At 35.4% G+C, this 24647-nt stretch overlaps 1 protein-coding gene across 11 annotated transcripts; it reads left to right on the top strand.

Moving 5' to 3' along the window:
* The first annotated feature begins 11254 nt into the window (after positions 1 to 11254).
* Positions 11255 to 23477, top strand: LOC121728858 (troponin I). Of its 11 annotated transcripts, none has more exons than XM_042117171.1 (9): positions 11255 to 11393; positions 13641 to 13682; positions 15347 to 15364; positions 15691 to 15819; positions 16095 to 16218; positions 17397 to 17497; positions 19651 to 19694; positions 20030 to 20171; positions 23261 to 23477. In XM_042117171.1, exons 2-9 carry the CDS (start codon positions 13668 to 13670, stop codon positions 23327 to 23329), a joined length of 642 nt encoding a protein of 213 aa, XP_041973105.1. In that variant the 5' UTR covers positions 11255 to 11393; positions 13641 to 13667; the 3' UTR covers positions 23330 to 23477. The 11 variants fall into 11 exon arrangements, with proteins under 11 accessions (XP_041973105.1, XP_041973106.1, XP_041973110.1 ...); XM_042117172.1 differs by lacking the exon at positions 17397 to 17497 and adding an exon at positions 16830 to 16930; XM_042117176.1 differs by lacking the exons at positions 17397 to 17497; positions 23261 to 23477 and adding exons at positions 17686 to 17786; positions 20496 to 20637.
* The last annotated feature ends 1170 nt before the right edge of the window (positions 23478 to 24647 follow it).

Below are 24647 nucleotides of genomic sequence, written 5' to 3'. Positions count from 1 at the left end.
CATAACAAAGGGACAGACCTTTATTATAATAAAATACAAAAAAAGAATTAGCGAAATCTGTTCGGCCGTTCTCGAGATTAGCACTTACACACATTCAAGAATATGTTTATTTTGTCAACACATAACATACACAAAATATTTAGCGATTCATTTGCATATTGTAAAAGATGTACCTAGAGCAGATTTCACCTTGACCCATCGCTGTCTGTTTTGTGATTAAATGTTGGATTTCAATTTTCATAAAGATAATATTATTTTATTAATCGTGTTAATCACAAAACCGTAGCCGGTCAGCAGGGTGATTCGCGATTTCTGTTCGACTGATTCGGAAACTTTACCGTGCGATCATTGCCGGTTCTTCGCGCCGGGCTAGCTCACGAACCGGTCGTATCGTTGGAAAACAAATGGTTTCCACATTTGTTTTCCAACGTTCAAAAAGTGTATTCATAATACCTACCTATTTTGAATACAAAGATATTTTATTTTTATTTATTTTATTGCAAGTCAAGTCAATGCAATGAGGGTTTATTTGATGACGCGCGATGAAGTTTCCGAATCCGAGTCGAATTGTGAATAGTGAATCAGGGCCCGATTCACGCTTTTAATTAAACTCGGTGGTATTGACAGCGGCCATGTTGAAAATCTGAAACAGTTTCACGTGACGTGGCCTTTGAGGTCCGTTGTTCACGCGCCGGCGACAAAACTTTTCATTTTGGAAAGGCTCTTCTCACACTCCATGAAAGAGTCATTCTCATTTCCTTGAACTTAAAAGAATGGTTCCCCGAAACGCATACTTTTTATTTACTTTTAGTTGATTGTCATAGAATAGTCAGTTGCGCTCATAAAGTTAATATACCTAGCGGAATAGAGCAACAATCTCGAGCTGTCAAACGAAACCAAAGTTGGTTTTCATCTGTGTGAAAAATATGTGTACTCGTACGTATACACTTACACAAGCATGATTGAACGTACGTGGGAGAGCCATGCTTCGGCACGAATGGGCCGGCTCGACCGGAGAAATACCACGTCCTCACAGAAATCCCCTATTAAAAGGCCGGCAACGTACCTGCAGCTCTTCTGATGCTGCGAGTGTCCATGGGCGACGGAAGTTGCTTTCCACCAGGTGACCCGTTTGCTCGTTTGCCCCCTTATATCATAAAAAAAAACATGAATTCTATGCGATTAAATTGTCAACGTGCGGCACGTGCCGACTGGATATCACAAAAAGAGTGCTGCTGTCAAGTATCACACGTCTCTTTTTACCACGCAGTGTTACTGATAGTGTTACTCTCTTGCTCAGGCCTTTGTTTCTCTATTCCGTTAGGTATATTAACTTTATAGTTGCGCTATACATTTTTGTGACAGTAAGGGCCAACCCACACGTACCACAACCACACGACATCGCAACGACAAAATGTCGTCGAGCTGTGGTTACGTGTGAATGGTGTCGCTGCAGCCTTTTGTGGTTGCGTTGTGGTACCGACAAAATGCCGACGTGGTTGCGTTGTCATCAGTGGTTGCGATGTGATTGCGATGTGGTTACGTACAAAAGTCAATATAACGGAGGGGGGGAGGAGCGCGGGCGGTGTGTGTGCACTGTAATTGCATCGACGCAACGTTGTGGTTGCGATGTGGTCAGCCGTGGTTGCGTCTGACAAGTTATCTGACAAGTGGTCGACAACGACTGCAAAATGTGGTACGTGCGAATGGTCCTGTTAATTTACAATACGAAATATACGCCCTACCACGTGGCTTGGTTGTGGTTGTCGTGTGGTTGTGGTACGTGTGGGTTGGCCCTAACTGGACCTATTTGAACGGTCGATAGGTACTATACAATGTGTCTCGACATCAGTGTTCGAGTCTTTAATGTTATGTTATGGCATTACAATCTGACAGAGAGCAAATAAGTTTAGGAATTTATTCTATCGCTATCAAAATTATTTTATCGCTGAATAAACTAACGTTTCACAAAAACTCCTTTCACAAATCCAAGACAAGTCTTAGTGCAGTGCAAAGTGTATAACAAACTATCAGAACTACTCTTAAAAAAGTGATAATTAACGACTAAAGTGCAAATAACGTCGGCAGTGTCCAAATTAATATTTGGAAAAAAATATCATACCACCGACAAAACGAATACAGGACAGAACCACGTACGCTCTATATCACTTATTAGAGCAACACGTCACACAGTCACCAGCTCAACGCTAAGCGACCCGGGCTCTAACGCAAGATCCTGAGTTCGATTCCAACTTTACCACTGAGAACTTTTTGTGTTAAATTTGTAATCAAATATTATAATACTGCTCTTCATCTAATTAGTATGCCCCTAAAACGAACGCCTCCAACTAAAAACTCGACTACAGCTGATAATATCGAAAATCCAAGTATGGCATCGACGTTTCACACACCTATAACAGTCCAATACGACTCGGAACCAGATCTTACTGAGCGAGATATATCGGCTGAATCCGACTTTATTAACAAGACCAGAAGAACCGGCAAGCGACGCGCTATTGGAAGTCCGCAGACAGTTGATTCCTCTCCGCGCACCTCAGCCAACACTGAAAATATGACAAGTTTTATGGCGGAGATGCGCATGTTATTCAAAATGCAAACAGAGCGTCAAGAAAAACAATTTAAGGAGATGAAAGATACTTTGGAAAAAAAAATTTAGAGGTGAAAGAAAGCATACAATTTTTATCAAATAAATACGACCAAATTATAGGCGACATAGATATTATAAAAAAGAACCAGAAAGAGCAAGAGAAGCGGCTCTGCGAATTATCTGAGAGTAGCCATTCTTCAAAAGTGACGGAGCTTGAAGCAAAAATTGATTCTCTAGAACAACAAGCTCGACAATGTAATATTGAAATATGCAATTTACCCGAGAAAAGGAACGAAAACCTAATAACCTTAGTGGAATCAATTGCGAAGGTCCTGAATTTTCAGTTACTTCAACATGATAATATTCTTGCAGTACATAGAGTACCCCATGCTACGCAGCTTGTTAATAAGCCTAAAAATGTAATTGTTAAACTGAAATCAAAGATAATACGGGACAACTTTCTTAGCGCATTTAGAACTAATAAGAACAATATCCAATCAGATCAACTCGGAATCCCCGGAGCTGCAGTCAAAGTCTACCTCAATGAGCACCTCACTCTTAAAAACAAAATTTTATTTCGCAAAACCAGAGAAGCCGCTAACAAAAGTGGATACAAGTACGTATGGATCAAAAATGCGACCATACTGGCTCGTGAACGAGATGGCTCAACGGCATTTGCTATTCGATCCGAAGAGGACCTTAAAAAGTTTGCACAAAACAAAAAACTCCATCCGTAAAACATCTGGAACCTTTAAAACTATTTTATATTTTGTAATCATCTTTTTAGTATATAATTTTTTCAATAAGCTTAAAATAATTCTCTACATAGTTAATAAGTTGCTAAGATATGGTATGGATGTATATAAAAAACATCATATTATCATGGTTAAAATGTTTCTGTGTCGCTTCTATCTTCACAGGTACACGTTTAAATTGATGTTTTTATATTTTACGATTAGTGTATTAATTTTTGATCTTAATATTTCAAAATATTGTATTTACTTTTGCTACCAAGAAGTGCATAAATCTCATATCATAATATCTTATAATATTTTATGTCCTTTCATATATTTTGTATTCACTCAGGTCTCATCACGTAATAGGCTTAATATTTCATTATTCTATTTTATAAAATTATTATTAGTAATATTTATTTATAGCTATCAGAGTTCAAATGACTTCTAATGGTATCGTTGTTTACTATCAAAACTGTGGAGGTATTCGCACGAAGTTACATACTCTATACATGAACATCATGGCTAACTCATACGACGTAGTGATCCTAATCGAAACCTGGCTAGCGCCCGACATTAATGATAATAATTTTATTGATGATCGCTACGTCGTTCAGGTGTGATCGCGACAGATTTCTAACTTCAAAAGCTGATGGCGGTGGTGTCTTAATTGCCGTTCGTCGTGAACTTAGACCTACAAAATTAATTACACTGTTTGATAACTCTGCGATCGAGCAGATTGTAGTAGAGATTCCCGCTGAAAAAGATGGGTCACGTCACATCATCAGTGCTGTGTACATACCGCCCCGCTCAAGTTATTCAGTCTACTCAAATTATTTAGACATGTTACAAAAAATTATTAATAACTCCCATGTTGAATCTTTCTTCGTCACTGGAGATTTTAATTGCCCAGACGTTGACTGGATAGAACAAAATAATTATGTTATCCCTAAATTAGTCTCGTTGGCTGTTAGGTCACCCAGTCAATTATTATTGAATTTTCTGTCGATGGTGAATGGTATGCAGTACAACACTTTTAGAAATAACCTAGACAGAATACTGGACATGTTTATTTCTAATGTAGACTGTGAAGTTGTAAAAAATAATATTATTACCAACTGCCAACATGGATTTAGACCAGGAAGGAGTACAGATACCCTACTAATTAAGTTTACGGATTTTATTAATGAGCAGCTAAATGATAAAAATCAGATTTTAGCATTATTTATTGATTTTAAAAAGGCGTTTGATACTCTGGACCACAAACAGCTTTTAAAGGCAATGGAGGAATGCGGAATCAGTGGGCCCACCAATAAGTTCTTCAAGAGCTACTTGAAGAACAGGACGCTCTGCACCGTTGTCGATGATACAACGGGCGCAGATGCGGACATAACGTTGGGGGTGCCCACTGGTTCTGTATATGGTCCTTCTGGGTATACAATGCATGTAAATAGCATGCCTAATGTAGTAGAATATAGTAGGTTATACATGTATGCTGATGATACATGCTTGGTAGTAGTAGGTAAAAACTTGCAACTGATGGAAAGTCAATTGCAAAGTGATTTTGATAAAATAACAAAATGGGCCCACGACAATGGGATAATACTTAACGCCAGTAAAACTAAAGTTATGCATATATGCTCACCCTACAATCGATCAGCAGGAGCAAATGTACGCATATACGCATATATAACTGTTTACATCAAAAAAATAACTGTCATTGTAACGAATTGGAAGTGGTAAATAATATAAAATATTTGGGTCTGATTATAGATAAAAACTTTACTTGGAAGCCGCATATTGAATTAGTATGTAACAGATTGAGATCAGTACTCAGTAAATTTTATCTTTTAAAAAGAATATTAGATAAACGTACTCTGCTTATGGTTTACTATGCTCTGGTGGAGTCTGTCATTAATTATGGATTAAATTGCTATGGGTTAACGTTTAAAACGTATATAGAGCAAATTAAAAATATACAAATAAGGTTTTTAAAAATAATGGTAGATAAAAGAACAAAAAATAAATACAAAGACGACTATTGTAAGCTATTCCAGGAATGTGAAATTATACCAGTAAGTGAAAAAGTGAAATATTTAATTGCGATAGAAACATATTATAGTGATAAATTTAAAATAAAGATAAAGCATAAATATAGTGTTAGAGAGTCGAAAAAAGGAAAATTAGAGCAAATAAAAGTAAATAATTATTATGGGGAAAGAACTAGGAAGTATATAGTGCCTAAGTTATGTAATAAGTTTAAGTTATTAAGAGAGGAAAAGAAAATAAAGTGTAAAAAGAAATTAAAACAAAAACTCAAAGAAATGCTTGGATATACTAAGAAAATGTAATAAAAAAAATGTAGTCTCATTCTCACACACAAATACCGACACACACACGCAAACACACACACACATACACACACACACACAGACACACGCACACACACGCACAAACACACACACACAAACACACACTTTTTAGTTAGTTCATAATTATGTTACTTGTTAGTATTATATTTTGTGTAATTATTGTATTACAATTGCATGTAATTTTTTGTGTTTGAGCGGAACGCCTACAAACTGCTTGTTCAGTTTGGCGTATTAATGTATACTGTAAAACAATTGTAATAAAGTGAATAAAGCATTTAAAAAAAAAAAAAAAAAAGCAGTTTTTTGTAACGCCTTGTCGAATTCTGTTCCACATCACCCTCCATTTTCCATTATAACTAGTATAAACACTAATTTAGTGCCTATGCAACGTCAGAGATTACTTACCTATAAATATTACAGAGCCAATTATGATACTATTAATAATGCACTAGAAAGCATAGACTGGAGATCATCATTAACTCACCTAACTTCTGAAGAGGCCGTATCGGAATTTTACGAGATTTTATATGGCGTAATTAAGATACATATTCCCCAGTCTTTGTCTAAGAGCTCAGATTTCCCTGTTTGGTTTACATCTAACCTAATTAGAATCTTCAAAAACAAAGAGCGCGCCTGGGTCAAGTGGAAAATATATAGAAATCGCATGGACTACGAACACTTCTCAAGCTATCGTAAATTGTTTCAGACTGAAATGGCCAAGTGTTTCCGTAATTACATAAAATCAATTGAAGACAGTATACCTAAAAATATTAAATACTTTTGGTCTTATATTTCAAATAAGAAAAAATCGGTTAATTTTCCCAATAACATGCACTATAACAATGTCTCAGCGAACACTCCCTCTGAAGTTTGCAATTTATTCTCCTGTTTCTTCAGTTCAGTCTATGAACAATCCACTCTTGATCCACTTCGTTGGCAAGCCTCTGATGATATTTCCGAGTACGCAGAGTGTATTTCTGATATTGAATTTTCTGAAGATTCAATCAAAAATGCCCTTAAATCATTAGATTCTTCGAAAGGCGCTGGCCCTGACGGAATCCCACCATTCTTTTTCATAAAAACTGCTGTTTCTTTATCTGGCGCCTTACATATACTGTATAATAAATGCCTTAAAGAATCTGTGTTTCCGTCGGTATGGAAACAGGCACATATAACTCCGATTTATAAGAATGGTGACCGGAGCAACGTGGAAAATTATCGTCCTATCTCAATATTATCCACACTGTCTAAAGTTTTTGAGAGGCTTGTTCATGACGCAGTGTATCCCCATATCCATCGACTGATTTTACCTGAACAGCACGGTTTTGTCAAGCAGCGCTCTACATGCACAAACCTCATGTGTTTTGTCGAGTACCTATTCTCTAATATGGATAAACAAGGGCAAGTTGATGCGGTTTATACAGATTTCCAAAAAGCGTTTGACAAGGTTGATCATTCTCTGTTGTTAGATAAAATAGCCTTCAACGGGATACGAGGAAATTTGCTTCGCTGGTTTATGTCCTACATTTTTAATAGATCGCAAAGGGTAGTGATAAACGGCCATCGTTCTGAGTCCATATTTGCCAGTTCAGGTGTTCCCCAGGGATCTATACTCGGTCCACTTCTTTTTGTCATTTTCATAAACGACATACAACAATGTTTCAAAAATTCGCAATTTCTAATGTATGCTGACGATATTAAAATATTATTACAGCAAGATTTGTGTAGATTACATAACTATTGTATTCGTAATAAGTTATTCCTAAGTCTTCCTAAGTGTCACACTATTTCATTCACAAAAAAAATAAATAAACTAAATTTCACGTACACTATTAACAACACACCTTTAAATAAGGTCAGTTTAGTTCGTGATCTGGGGGTCCTATTGGATACATCTCTACATCTCAATCAGCATATTGATAACATTATTAATAAAGCTTATCGCATGTATGGGTTTGTAATTAGGTCTACCAGAGATTTTGTTCGACCCTCCACACTTTTGTTACTTTACAAAACGCTAATAAGGTCCCAGTTAGAATATGCCATACCTGTATGGAACCCTCTCTATAACAAATATTCAAATAGTTTGGAACTGGTACAGAAAAAATTCTTACGCACTACTTATTTTAAATATAAGCGATCTACTCTACCATACACTGATTTGCTTAATCACTTTAAACTATTGAGCTTGGAATCCCGACGTCGGCTCCTGGATGCCATGATGCTGCACGGTCTGTGCAATCATAAATTTGACTGCTCATCCCTAACTAATAAAATATGCTACACCGTTCCTAGAACAGTCAATCGACGTAGAGTTCGCCAATATAATTTATTTCACACTACATCCTGCAAGACTAACGCTGGTCTTCGCATTCCCCTTCGTCGCCTAGTGGATACATACAACAATTACTTTATTGATATTGATATTTTTGCACTATCCTATAATCAATTCAAAAAACATGTCCATGACTATTTAAAAAATTGTAATAATTAGAAAATCGTCCGTAGCTGTTATATTGTTTTTCTTCTTTTGTATTTTAATTATTTGCATATTTAAGGATAATATTAGAAAATATAAATGTTTTTCATCTGTTACCACTTAACGCTATGCACTAATGCATTTAAAATTCTTTCTCTTTGTTAGGAATATTTTGTATTTTTTTTTTGTTATGCCGCGAACAATGGTGTGGGTTATGTGTTTATCACTTTTATTTATGTAATTGTACTTACTTTAAGATTATAGCATGTAACTGTTTTTTGTTCCAATAAAGAAAATAAAATAAAATATTCTAGCTAAAAACCTCCTCTATCATTTAACATAAAAAAAGAAATTAAAATAATACCCAAAAATAATCATTTTCCATTCAAAATAATTTTTCACATACGTATATTTAGATACTCAGAAAATCAGAGAACAGATGATAAGTTATAAAACTTCAATTTTTTAATTATCGTATCTAGATCTAGCGACCTAGTTCGGTCTATCAATTAGTGTGACGTCACAGTATGCGTCACTATTCAGTAAAACAATCTGTGTGACCGATGAGTCACGCCCGAAATTCACCTGTTTCAGTATAAAATGTTTATGTAATGTGAACCATGCCAGCGGCAAGCCTAAAAATATTAATTACTGTGACCTCAGCCAGTGTTGAGCCACAACACAATAATGTAGAGTAGGCCATTTCTTACTTAAATTGTAAATAATGGTCTACGAATGTAAAGTGAAAGACAAGCGAAACCGTAGTTTTGCTTAATTTCACAATACGCGTAAAACTTGTCTCTGTGTTGACGATCTTGTGTTGCTTGTCTGAAAATCAGGTGATCAGCCTACTTTGGTCTAGCCAAATTTGGAAATAGCATGTTTACAACGGGGGAATCAGACACACGAGGTCCACGTCAAGAGCCAAGCTCCAAACTGGGCCACTGAAGTGTTACTCTTACTGTACTGAATGATATGTATATTGTGATTTAGCTTTTATTTAGAATTTTATACTATCAGCCGGTGTTAGTATGTTTTAACAGCAATAAAACGAAACATTTTCGCTAGTAAAAGGGAAACATTTTGTGATTGTGACACAAAAATGAAGCTTTTTTGGCGGCTACGGAGAATAGTAAAAATATGATAGGTGGTGTTCTTAGCAGTCAATGTATACCATAGACTTAATTATGTGATATGTTACCTTTTTGTCCTTTCCTGGGACTCAAAGTATCTCCATACATTAATTTTAAAAGAAAAAGAATTTTAAGAAGTAACAGACAGACAGACAGATAGACACACAGACAGACCCGCAGACACACTTTCATAATATTATATTATAAGTATGAATGTGGTAGCTATTAAAATATTAACCCCGGAAGACCAATATAGTCTAACTCTAAACTATTGTATTGTGGAAAAGTCATGAAGTACTCGAAAAATTTACATTGTTCCCAACTTTAAAGCAGATAAACTTTGAACATCTGTGGTCTCAGTTACTTTGTAAAACTTGGAATGCACTGTCAAATAAAATAAACAGACCTCGTTATATAGGTGTTATTGTTTTGAGGACCTATAATATTTTGCTGTAAAAGCTAAACAGCTTTTATAGCAAAATTTTATAGCTAAAACTAGCTTTGAACATAACGTAATGGTCAGGAACATAAACATAACGTAAATAACATAAAGACATGACATACGACGTTGAGCAAATAAACTTTACCTATATTATTTATTTTTTTATTTTTTTTAATCTATGGACGCTTCACACCACGTCAGTCTGGCCCCGTGCTAAGTACCTAAAGGACTTGTGTTACAGGTACCAGACAACGGAAATATATTTAATACTTTATACTTACTATACATATATTTAAGATTTTTATTATATCATACATATATTTAATATACATCCAGACCCGGGAACATTGAAAAATTTTGTTCCGTCGGCGGGATTCGAACCCGCGACCCCCGGCTTGAGCTACCGACGCGCTCACCACTGAGCCACAGAGGTCGTCAAATATAGTGACATATTATAAAACAAAACATGAAACTAATCCGACGCGACGTCGCATAACTTTTAGATTGTGCTATTTCTATATCCATACTAATATTATAAATCCGAAAGTGTGTCTGTCTGTAACTTCTTCACGCCCAAACCGAGAACCCGATTTTTCTAGGTATGGAGATACTTTGAGTCCCGGGAAAGGGCATAGGATACTTTTTATCCCGGAAATTTTATTCCGTCTGTCGCATTTCCTGCCGTTGAACCAATCGAGATGAAAAAGTAAACTGCAATTGCGTTTTTTTTTTTCAATGAATTTGAATGAAAGAAAATTTTTTCAATGAATAAATCTCGAACGAATATTGAAGAATCATTCTCTTTCAATCAATCAAGTCTCTTAATCGAATCGAATCAAGTTCTGTATATTTTTTGGATCTACCGGCATTTTTCATCTCACAAATATTAAACTAGTACGTTTTTCATACTAAGTGGCCTCATTTAACTTAATATCATCAAATTTAAGCTCATAGCTCAAGCGGAGCTCGGTTGGAAAAGAAAAAATAATTTTAATGTTACAAGTTTTCGTTGGCGAAATGTAAAAGTTTAATTTTAACCGTGTCGTAACGTGCAAACTATTAGCAGATAAACATCAGCTGTTACCCGCCTAGTCAGTAAACCTCACAGTGAATATAATAATTATTATTGTAAACTATAACTGGAAATCATAAAGCTAAGGAAAAATACTTTTTAAAACTGTCCGTCGTCGTTATTCATTTTGAAAAATCTCTTAAAGTTTTTACTTCGTATTCGTTTCAAAGTTCGTTATTTAATTCATTCCTTTCGTACAAAGAGAGCTTGACGCTTAGACTTAAAAAGAAACTCACTTTGATATTAAACAATTCAACTATCTTTTAATTCTAAACTTAACTCTGTGTAAAAACAATAAATGCATGTGCAGATGTTAACAGGAGCGTGGTGTTATTTCGGTGTCGGTATCAAAGCGGGACTGGGCTAAAAATGTCCGCGGCATATCTGGGGGAACGGGGAAACTCGGCACCCGCAGGGTGGCGGGGGGCGGCGCGGGGGGCGGGCGGCGCCCACGCAGCGCCCGCCGCGCCTTGTCGCCCGCCCAGCGCCAGTCAGCAAGTGTGGCTCGTGTTGGCTGAACCATCTGTAGGGCCAGCCTATTTTCTTTCCGTAGGTGAGTTCCGCGACCATTTTATTCCATGTCGAGTGCATTAGTTCAGTGTGGTGATGCGTCAACGTCCAAAATGATGGATCGAGAGCGATGGTGTTTAGTGGAAATTCTTCGATATTAAATTTTAAAGTGATGGACTGTACAAATATTGCGAGTTGCGATAGAATGTCGGTTTTCCTTGAGTTTCAGTATTCAGTATTCGTGAACGTAAATTGAATAAAACAAATCAATAGTGCCATTACAGACTAGGGAGTGGAATTGTAATTGTTCATCTTGCGTGACCCAATTTTTTATTGCATTCTTGCTTAGTTCTGGACGCGACAAATTATATTTTAAATTATGATGTGATAAAATTGCTATAACAATCCTTATTAAATTTTACTTTAGAAATTAGCTTAAAACAGAAATGATTTCGATGTTTAAATATTTAAAGGTAACACAATTTTATCAAAATATTTATCAACGTCCTATATCCTAACGTGTAGTCCCCGCACGTCCACTGCACGCGGCGTCTCGTCTGCGTGTGAAATCGATCTGCGACCAAATTAGGATGCGCCTGACCGGGGACTATTTCAGTCGCCAGCGCGCTGGTCGCAGGGCCCCGCGCCCCTCGCCCCGCGCCCGCGCCCACTCGGAGCTAATTACGGCCCTGCTTTTCAGCGCGTAATGAAAAATGACCACTTTTAAACATCTTAATAACTTCCCGACCCAAATTACTCTAAGTGCAAGTTGACATTTCGCTGATGAATTTTTGAGCTTTAAATATTTCCAGGGCAGTTTTTAGGGAAAAAATATCCGGGAAATTTTCTGGGAATCCGTCGTATCGGATATCAGTCTACGCCGATTGGCGGCCGGCCAAAGTTTACGTCAGAGCGCTCGAATAGCGCGCCTGCCTGGAACTTTTCACGTAAAACACACATTCATTATAATATTCTATAACCTGAATATTATATTATAGTAGTATGCTAACGAGGTATACGAACAATGAACATTCAATACAACTAGTGCTTTTAACGTTCTAGCAATTAGTTTAATAATTTCAGAAACTGTATAATTACTTCTTTTTAAAGAAAATCTGTCCGATAACGATAAATATTCAGTCTTTTCATAAATCACCTGTAATGACATGATGCAAGAGTCAAGACACATTAGGGTTCATAAACTTGGCACTTCACGCAGAGGTAAAAAGGACTTCGTTTCGTACCGTGTGACCGTGGCACCGGTTAGATAATATCAACTAGGAACTTCAAATCGAATTGAAACTAATAAGACCTTTTCTTCAAACTTTTAAAATTTAAACGCGGGGACATGTCTTAATATCTATACAATATTAGTTAAATGCGAAAGAGTGGCTGACTGTCTGTCACATCTTCATGCCCAAACTCCTGACCCGATTTTGGTGAAACTTGGTATGGAGAATGGAGATACTTCGAATCCTGGGAAGGGCATAGAATACATTTTATTTCATACCATTTCTCAACCACTGGGGCTTATGGAGTACTAGATGCCGCCAGCAACTCCGTTGCGCCAAAATTAGTTTATTGTACGGTACATTTTTCCGGGATAAAATGTATTCTGTCCTTCCGGAACTCAAAGTATCCCTATACTAAATTTCAACAAAATCGGTTCATCGGTCAGGGCGTGAAAAGATAACGGACTGCCAGACGGACAGACAGACACACTTTAGCATTTATAATATTTAGGAATCGATTGTTTTATTGGAATAATATGCGTGTAGCCATAGCTAGCCATTTTGTTATGTAATGAGGGGGCAAACGAGCAAACGGGTCACCTGATGGAAAGCAACTTCCGTCGCCCATGGACACTCGCAGCGTCAGAAGAGCTGTAGGTGCGTTACCGGCCTTTTAAGAGGGAATAGGGAAGGGTAAGGAAGGGAATAGGTAAGGGTAGAGAAGGGAATAGGGTAGGGGATTGGGCCTCCGCTAAACTCACTCACTCGACGAAACACAGCGCAAGTGCTGTTTCACACCGGTTTTCTGTGAGCCCGTGGTATTTCTCCGATCAAGCCGGCCCATTCGTGCCGAAGCCTGGCTCTACCACGTAAAAATGCCGCCTGTATATAAGCCTTATATAAATAAATAAATAATAAATAAATAAATAATCAATCACCGCAATCTGTTGCAGTAAGATTGCGCTTTCAAGACGAAGTTTAAGTTAAATACACACCTTTAATTATTCAATAGCATGTTGTTGATATTGTAACCATTTCTGTTTCTGTTTCTATTTCAGGACCTTTAACAAAACTACAGAAACACAATGGCGGATGATGAAGTGAGGTAAGACATGTTATATTTTGTTATATTAAAAAACAAGGCATATGCATCCGATGTGGATGATTTATACAGTATTTTCAGAGCAAAGTAATTACTCTTCGAATACTGTAGTGCTTGGACAAGTTGCCCCAAGCACATACAGCATTCTCGCAACATAGTCGGTCTAGTCCAGAGGAATTAACAAGTCAATACGTCTGGGACTAACTATGTGCGAGTTTCCTCACGATGTTTTCCTTCACCGTATGAGCGTCCGTATTATGTACATGAGATTAAAGATGTGTCATTAGTACACGCCTCCCACACGGCATCGAACCTGCACTCTCTCGAGTCATAACCAAAGGTACTATACTACCCACTAGCCACTATAATATACTTAATTACCCACTAGGCCACAGCCGCTTCTATATTTGAAGGACATTTTAAATCTATGTCCCTGATAGCAAGATTTTATTGACATGGAGGATTAAAGAACGGTCACATAGGCATTCTACGTGACCGTTTTTTCATTGTCCACTTGAATGTGAAAAATAAACAATCATTAGATCTTCATTCTTTTTCTCCTTTACATTTTGGTTAGGATTTACCTGCATGTAAAACAGTCAAGGTAATATTAGATTCAAAACTCAAGTTCTCAATGGTATATTGTGTATCCAATCACTAATTCCTTTTGTTAGTTTTACTTCACAAGCACGATTAAGGCTCTATTAGTAAAATGTTAAGTTTCATATTTCCTACTTTTTTCGTTGACACGAGCATCGCAAAAGTTTAAGAAATTAATCAATTTTTGTTTGTTTTCCTTCGTTTGCCTTCGTCTACGTCGCCTGCGCTACCGTCTGTGCCGTCAACGGAACTTCGCGCTCCAGTATAAACAGTCATATCCTCCTCGAGACAGGTAAGGCTTTATATTAACACAGTAACAAGATGCACAACACCGCAGCAAACAACACAAACAACAACAAAATAAAACAATTCAATGATTGAAGATAGAAATTTACATTGTTTTATTCATTTTGTTCTTTATTTTTAAAGGGTTTTTTGTAATAGAAAATGGTACCCTTAATTTTAATATGAACAAATTTTTTGAAGTTATTTCAGCAATTTTCAATCAATTATCCTTTGCAAGGTGTAAGTTTCAATAATACGTGATTTGTGTACGTTAATAATGCTATGAAATGCACAATATTAAATCCATTAAACCCAAATCCAGTAACACTTTTAATACACAATAATTTATGTTGAAAGGCCTTAATAATATTATAATTACAACACTGTACCTAACACGACTATTGTTCACCATATAATGTTTAGCTTAAATACTACACTTTGTAATAAGTAATAACACAGGGTAACAATTAAACATCCTACATTAGATTCATGACACACATTTTTTTAATAAAAAAAAATGGATGCTATGAACTTCACTTTGTACAAAAAGCTATAACGCCTTTTAATAAGGGAATAATTTTTAATTCCATAAAACTTAATATAACACATGCAAAATAAACTCATATTAATGTGGTGAAGGTAATTAGTCAATTAGTAAAATACATCACTTGATTGAATTCTATTCCTATATTGAATAAATTAGCTTCACCATTTAAAATATTATATTAACATTCAATTGATTTATTTCAAAATCTAATCATACCTTTTCTTTTACAGAAAAGGCGTCTCGAGGAGGTAATACGAAGAAAAGAAGAAATAGTATTCAAGATAGGGATTACGTAGATTTAATTAACTAAATAGGATATCATTTCATTCAAAGAATAAGTAGAAAATTTGTTCCAGGCCAAGTCAAACGATAAAGTTGAAATTACTGTTAAAGTAAATTAATTAGATCCCTTGAAACTTCATTTACCTACAACATTTTATTGTCAATTTAAAATATAAAATCATTTTTACTTACTTTTCTTTTCAAAGAAAAAAGTAGCTTAATTTTTTCTAGACGTCTAATGAAAAAAGATTATTTTTATTTTTTTATTATATTCCTAATTACTCGTATTTAGGCGAAGAAGGCCAAACAGGCCGAAATCGACCGCAAGCGCGCTGAGGTGCGCAAGCGTATGGAGGAAGCCTCCAAGGCCAAGAAGGCGAAGAAAGGTTTCATGACCCCAGAAAGAAAGAAGAAACTTAGGGTAAGTATTCAATTATTATATCTTTATCTTCTTGTTTTGACAATAAATTAAATTCCAAACATAATCTTAATATCTGGCGATCAGTAAATTAAACATAATAAAATACTACATACTACATAATAAAATAACTTTTGATTCTATCAAGGTCAATTTTTGTGTTGATATTTATGCAATTATTATGCTTATTATAAATTCAATATAATGTATTGCTTTGATACGATGTTTTAAATATAAAATAAATATAGGTAAACTAAAATTTTATACGTCTTCTCCAGTTGCTCCTGCGTAAAAAAGCCGCTGAGGAATTAAAGAAGGAACAAGAGCGTAAAGCCGCGGAAAGAAGACGTATCATCGAAGAGAGGTGTGGTAAACCCAAAAACGTTGAAGATGCTAACGAAGGTAAATATACAGCTTGTATAGTCACAGTAATTTATAAAGTAAATGAAATTGTTTATTGTAAAATACAGGATCAATATGTTCACACTACACAGAACGGTGATTTACATAATGGTTAATGTGCCACCTATTTAAACTGACTCTATCGAATTATAGATGCTCTTATGAGAGTTTGCAAAGAATATCACACCCGCATCGCCAAACTTGAAGATGAAAAGTTCGATCTGGAATACATCGTTAAAAGAAAAGATATGGAGGTAGCGAACACGCCTTCGTGGGAGTCCTCTCTCTTGACAATCTTTCATAACCTATTAAACATTTAATGCTGAATACTTAATCATACAGTGCCGTCTCTATTTCTCCGAATAATGTTTAACCTATTTCTGTATAATACCTACGCTCAGGATTTTCTATCAAGTCTACCCCTCCTTCTTCTATATCTTCCGTTTTACCGCCGTTATTTTCTGAGATGATACTTATTTTCCTCATAATTTTTCTCGCATCTGACATGCTTACCGCCTAAAGATTTTGCGTGTCCCAGTAGAGACGTAGGGCTAGAGACTAAAATGTCCAGGCTTAGCTTGTAGTACTGTAATTGTTCGTTGATGTTATAGCGGCTCTTACGAGTATCATAACCGGTTATCATCAGCGTATCATCAAGCTCGAGGAGGAGAAGTACGATCACGAGATGGAAGTGGCCCGCAGAGGATTCGAGGTTTGACCTGGTTTGGGCGAACCAAAACCTATAATACGCGTTTGAGTAGCTCATGCCGAAAATGTGACTAGTGAACAATACGTTTTGTTTGAAGCAGACTCATGTATCATTATAGGGAGCTGAATATAAATATATAAATATTTATAAATAAATTTTAAATACACCTTAACTAATGTGGATAACAATTAAATAATACTTTTTTTAAATCGCTGAAATAACAAAGCCCCATTTTGGCGACGTCGGAGCTGTGATAGTTACTACTGTAGATACTATCATCAACATTAATAACGACATAATTATTTGTACTTATTATGTTGTGACGTTCATTTTGACCGAAATTAAATTAATTATCATGTAGCTTCGCTTTGCTTCCAAACTCCCAAGATGTACACGAATAGGAGAAATGAGAAGAGAACGTATTCGTGGTCACACTTCACACCCTAAAAATGATTATGTTTTTCTTTAGCGGAACTGCAGACGTTATGTCAAATGTACTGGCACAGAATATACAACCTTGAGGGGGATAAATGGGAACTAGAACGAGCTATTCAAATTAGGAAATTTGAGGTAAACTGCATTAGGATTGGGAATGCACCTGACGTGAGATGAGTTAATTAGTTGTTACGACATGATATGATAGTTGTTCGGCTCATCGCACACATGCACACGTCGCTCCGTCGACAAACGCAGGCCACTCACACAGATGACCATGCTCATACTGCTGGCAAAATAATTTGTATTTCCTTTTTCTATAGCAATGCTCAAGAAAATCATACAGGAGTATTATGACCGCTTGTATGTGTGTGAGGGCCAGAAGTGGGATTTGGAACATGAAGTCAGAAAAAGAGATTTCGAGGTATTGAAAAATACATTTCGACCATTGTGAATATCACAGTAATTTATATGTAACATCCGAGCGCGTGTGAGAGACGTGTTTAATGTTTACACTCTGTGATGCTTTGTAAGTTTTCGGTTGTTTGCTGTTCAATTGTAAATAACGGCCGGGGCGCGGGTTAGAGGTGTATTGGTATTGGTAGAGCGGATGTGTGCTTGTGCCTGTGCGTGTCGCGGTCGCGGTCGCGGTCTCGGTCGCGGTTGGTCTCCGCGGGCCACGGTAAGGCATGCGCGTGCGGTGCAAAATCGATTGCGTTGCTTTCGTCGGCGGCGTCATCCAACATGGAGCTTACATGATTAACTACACTAACGACAATAACAATCGTCTTTGCTGAAACACTGATGTCATTATCACTATGGGACTGGCTTGATGCATGCCCGCTTGTCACTCATCGATCATTTCCATTACGTCGTTCATTTATTTTACTACTGCGGTCGAAAATGATACATGAAATATGTTAAATATAGAAATTTCAACAAACGAGACTGGCTATTGCATGATTTAAATATTAATTTACCTGTAGCTTCATAATCCTGATTAATTTATCCCTAGCAGTATGGCACTTAAATAATTTTCAACATCGATGAAAGCGACAGCCTCAATCGAGTACTTACAAACCGTCGCTGCATCGGACGTGTGACGCTTCATGTGTGATGGCGAGCTTAGATCTGAATACTAGTTGTACCGTAAATGACTTGGAACTTAGACGCGTTCCTCCATTGGCACATACAAGTGCATAGTGTAAATGAAACTTCTTGTTCCAAATCTCCAACTTTTCATGTGTGTCGTTGCACCTCGCGCGAACTGTTTGCGTGTTGAGTTACTAAGATGTTGCCTTATACCATTAGTAGATACCCGAATAAATCAGTAGAGCCATAAGTGTACAGACTGAAAGTGCCATGCTCCGGTCAAACCCTTCCCTTGTCCCTACCGAGGACATATCGGCCTCACTTCACCATGCACATATTATATCACACAAATTACATTAAGCACATTAAATCTACACGACACTCACGAGCCAGATGAGGAAAAAATACTTATGCAGTCCGATCGATTTTGCACCGACATTCAGTTGTGCACATTTGCGATAGTTTCAAAATTTACGGGCTATGCTGTAATATACTTGTGTATACACTAGATGTCAATATAGTGTGCTCAATATATTATTATAAAAAATGATAAAGCTAAAGCTAACGAATAAGCAAATCGCAAAGACAATAAAACACTTTCGATAAATGACGCTGAATATTATATTGAAAACACTAGTCTTCGCGCACATGTAAAATATTCCGCACAAACTGTTTTGTTACTTTAGGAGCTGCTAACGACCGGCTTCCCAACAAGGACCAACTGCACGAATTAATGTAATATGATGTTATATTAGAACACATTTGACCATTACAATCAACGAGTTGTCTAATGTAATAGAAGATTTTGTATTGAAAATGATATTGCAGTCGTCGTATACAAGTTCGCAAATAACACCGCCTAATATATGCTGATCTTTACCTGTCTAGTTCTTTGCTTTTACTGTTTTAACTTCTGGTATTATCTTTGTGCTTTCTTTCACACTGTATTAAGCTTTAAATGTTTTTTTCTGTCTGATTTGTATTTTTTATGTGCATGCATAATATTATAATACTTTGAAATTATGAATTTCAAAGTTACTAGTAGTTAAAAGTTCCTTTTTTCTATAAATAAATTTTCCATTTTCTTTGCTGTCTAAAATTAAATTTTAAGACTTTAGTTTAGTATGTTAGATTTTGTGAAATGTTTACGTAATGATAACAATTTTCGTGATATCTATAATATTTTTTTTTATTAGATCTCCGACCTCAACTCTCAAGTAAATGACCTCAGAGGCAAATTGTAAGTATATTTTGTACTATCAATCTACGAAAGAAGTATGGTAGCTAATATACAAAATACTTCAATAATAACTTACCTAAAATTTAACTGAGCTTTGATCAGAGTAATTATTTTTTCGAGTGTGGGTGTGTACTGTGCAGTAGTGTAGATGGAATTTGAAAAAGTATAATTTTCATAGTGTCTTCTAAAATATCCATAATGACACGAAATGTATGGTTTCTTAAACAATTTTCAACTAAAGTTTTTGTTTTCAGATAAAATAATATAAAAAAAACGAATGGCCATTTATTTTAAAAATTTTAATTATTATAAAACTAAAATCATTATTTTTACAGCGTCAAACCAACACTAAAGAAGGTATCAAAATACGAAAACAAATTCGCCAAGCTTCAGAAGAAGGCCGCCGAATTCAACTTCCGTAACCAGTTGAAGGTGGTCAAAAAGAAGGAATTCACCCTCGAAGAAGAAGACAAGGAGGTAAGACTGTGTTTACTTTAGAAATCTTTATCTGCCACAGTAATTACCCTGTAAACAAATTAGATAACATTGTAATTCTTCTTGAACACTATAGTGTTCGAGACTCTTAGTATAACTTTATTACTCTTTTCTTTACATTTTCCTTTTTAAATAGTTTTAACTTTTAAGAATTCATCATCTTAATTTATCTTTCTTCTTATTTTAATGACATTAACATTTCCTTTCTTGTGTTCTCTATTTCTTTTACCACATTTTCATCGACTGGGGAAATGTTAGAGGAAATTTTAAAATTAAATAAATTTACATGTAATCATATTCCTACAGGCTAAGAAAGCAGAGAAAGCTGATTGGGCTATTGGGAAGAAGTAACATCGTATAATAGGTTTATTCATCCATTACAAAACATCGATTGACCGATGCGATAATTTAATTTAATCGATAAATTTAAATAAATTACTTTTATATTCATATATTCCGTATTTTATATTTCCGATGAAATCTTTATAAATGAGAATAAAGGTGAGAATCATTTTTAAAGGCGCGTAAATATGCTTACCTGCGACGCCATCTTGTGTAAATAGTAATCAAAATGGCGCCATCCATACTATAAATATCCCGCTGAAGCTTTGGCTGGGGGCTGCGATGTGTAGGTCTTAAAACTACTCATACCGCTTGGCAATAAATGTAGTTATTATAGTAAATGGGGAATGCAAAATAGTTCTAACGTTACACATAATTTTCTTTACTAACATCTATACATATATTTTGTAAGACACTAATATGGATTTGCGCCAATTTTCATCCTAGTACGAAATACTATTGTATATTCTGTGATCCAAGTATCATCAAGGCGTTTCATGTTCGTCATGTTTAAAAATAATATATTAATTTTATTTATGTAAATAATGTATTTGGCGCAAATCTATAATATAATATAATGTTTTCGTCTGAAGTAATTCATTTACTAATTTAATGTAATTAGCTTATTAAGTAACACTTGTTGCTATTTCAGGGAGGAGGAGCTGCGAAGGTATTTTCATTAATGTTTCACTAGCACTTGTTATTTCTTAGAAAGTTTTACAATTTTCTGCTGGAGGGCACTTTTTTGGTACTATTAAGTTCTTATACTTGTCTTTCTAAACTCTTCAGTTGCATTATAATTGTATTTGTTTTCAATTTAAGCCTGCAGCTGCGTCACGATTTCTTCTATATCGTTTCTTCTTCTAACTCAAGGCTGTCCTACAGCTCTTGAAGCATTGTGCTCCCTGCTTAGGTTTTTTTTTAATTTGCAGATACTAGGTCTTTGCAATTGAGACACCTATTAAAATTAAATTTGACATTAGATACTTTTTTGTCCTGTAGAACCAGCTGAAAAAATTACAAGACTTTGTTTCTGCTTGCAAATACATTGTTGCACAAATGTGGTTATTATTATTTATAAGCTACATAATATTATTGAAAGCATAATATATGCTTATTTTCCCAGGGTGATGCAGCGGCAAAGGTAACATTATATCGTTAGCAAATAAATGAGGTGCAAAAAAATTGTTTTGTTTTGCACGAGCACAAATTTATATTATTTAGTCAATTCTCCCACTGCTTCGATTGAGGTTTTAATTTTGCTGAATATTTTTTGATAAATTTTTGAGTGTCACCATCGTCTACCCTAAAACTGTACTTGTGAAGTAGTTAGACTCTCGCGTAGTCTTTTCATTAATACGTGATGAAAATATTACCAATTACATTTCTTTTATCAGAACTTTGTACTTTTGACACTTTTAAGCATTATTAGGCTTTCGTATCCAAAGGGTAAAAACGGGACTTCAATGTCTGACCCTTTGTCTATCAGTCTGTCTCCAGGATTTATCTCTAAAACCGCTATAGCTAGACTTCTGTTGTGTATTTCTGTTGCGGCTATAACAACAAATACAAAAAAATATAACTAAGGGCTCCCATACAACAAACGTGGCCGTGGCCGTCCCATACAAAAATTTGTTTGGCCTTTTTTGCTTGTAATCAATAATGGCAAACCACCAGTTGCCGCCACTTGAGATATACACAAAATCCTGAATTATATCCGTAGTCTATTAAAACGGCACGGAACCCTTCGTGCGAGCGTCCAACTCTCACTTGGCCGATTTCAAATTCACACGCTTATTGAAAGGGTTTGAGAAGTTTTCTATTTTACCTATTCAATAGATAGTTTTGGTGTCGCTTTATTATTTCAAATTTTTTGATCGTTCATGAAGGACTTCATTTGGTCGCACTTGCCATTCTATTGTTATTCGTTTCTGCAGCGTTTTAATTGGGAGCAATCGTAATTGAGTTTCGAATTTCTTTTTTTAAAACATCGTCAATATTATATCATTATCACAAGTCGACTGGTTTTTTAATGTTATATCAATTAGCTTTCTCATACATATCATCAACGTAATTTAGCTTGTTGGTTTCAAATAGTTTTTGTTTCACTGGCAGTGTCACCTCTTTTTTGCAGGATTATTTATTTATTTTACAATATGTTGTCTTTGAGCACAAGGTGTTTTGCATAGTGTTAAGAACACGCTTAAATTTATGTTATGTGCAAAGAAACAAATGAATTTTAAACTATTATATCTTATTATGGTAATTTAAGTTCATTTGTTTCGTTTGAAAAGTAAGCTTCCACGCGGTATTATGTTAGTTATTATGAGCACATTTAACTTTAGTTTAATTTTAGATAATTTTCTTTATAGATAGTGAATTTAGTGCTTACAAATTACTCCTCCGGAGTAATTATGGAAACAAAAAAAATAATAAGTAAGATTTACTTAAAAAACTTTTAATTATCTCGTAGTACTTAATTGATTTCAATTACTTGATCTGATAAATTACAATATCTTATAAGAAAAAACAGAATTTTGTCGGCAAATTGGAATAAAATCCACTTGCAAATTAAACTCGAATTTTGCTCTAATCAACTGTTCTAACGGTGTTTAAATCTTTTATAGCAAGATCGTCAATCTTTATATCGCCAACCAATATTGTAGACAATTAATATTAGCTGAAATATAAACTAAACATGATAATTAACCTGTAATTGACTTTTACAGAAAAAACCAGACTGGTCAAAGGGCAAGCCAGGCGACCAGAAGGTAAAAGAGGAGGAGGTTGAGGCATGAAGTGTTCCCACACCATGTGACACTCGCCGATACACCCACAACACACCTTAAGACTTTCCGACACGGTGTAAACACAACACCATACATTTTTATAATTATTTATTGAATATTTTTTGTAAGTTAATGCGATAATAAATTAATTTGTCTATGTGATTTGAAGTGATTTCCCTTGGCCCTTAGCTCCTATGTGTTTAATCATTCGTGTGTTGTTATATTATGTTGTCTGTGAACCCTTATTATATTTCAGTCCTGTGTAAACCCTTTTTGTACCATCGAAGAAATTAATTCATAGGCAGTTGACGGGTCTACGTCATTTGGTCGGATTATAAAAATTCCATGTAAGTGGTGATCTGTCGGCTGGGTTTGACGTAACGCGACCAAACTACGTAGGTCCGCCATCTGCCTAGGAATTAACTTCTCTGATAGTACTATGTATCCCTAGGATTTGTGGTTAACAAGTATAATCACATACAGTGTTTTGTGTTTTACTTTTGTGTGACCATAGAACACTCTATTTTGTATGTTATACTGTGACAGTCCCTCAACACAAAAGTTATATATCATAAAAAAATATAAGTAAATAATATTCAATATTTATCAAAACGGCTATTTTATAATTTAAGTGCCTGCGTTTTTTATCTCTATTATTTCAATCAATCAAACTCTTTTAACGTTGCTCAAGTTTTCAGGTACAAAATTTGCGCCTACCATGTGGGTAGGATACTCGTAGTAGGTAGCAAACCAAAGTTGCACCAAATTCTCCGAAAACAGTTATTATGCAAAGTGACATGTTAGATTATGTAAAGCTGGAACTTTATAGTTAGCGCGGTACTGAACTGTAACTTTAATACAAGTTGTGTTACAGTTTGTATAGCTTGGCGTGGCCTTACTTTAGCACCCTACAAATGTATGAAACATGAATTATTATAGTCAGGAGTTCTTTAGTTACTTAATTCGTACGGCGTACCCATTTTTTTTTCAAAAATGTAACATTTTATCGTAATTTTTTTTATTTTATCTAATAAAATAAAAAAGAATAAAAATATATAAAAATGTATATATTTTAACTTAAGTTAAAATAAAAAAGTTACATTTTTGTAGTGTGTTTATCATTCTATTTCTGCCATTAATTTATCAACATTTTTACATTTTATACAAACCTGAAACAGCTCTAAACGGGGTCCCATTACTAAGACTCTACAATCCGTTTGTCCGTCTGACAGTCACTGTCCTCGTAAGCCGCAACAGGGTAATCCCCACTTTGGGAAGAGACACGATCCCTACAGGGCAGACATAAGCTTTGCTGTTATTCAGATGG

Source organism: Aricia agestis, chromosome 7 (genome assembly GCF_905147365.1).
Source record: "Aricia agestis chromosome 7, ilAriAges1.1, whole genome shotgun sequence".
Classification (NCBI taxonomy): domain Eukaryota; kingdom Metazoa; phylum Arthropoda; class Insecta; order Lepidoptera; family Lycaenidae; genus Aricia; species Aricia agestis.
Note: the sequence above shows the minus strand (reverse complement) of the source record. Positions and strands in the feature narration are given on the sequence as shown.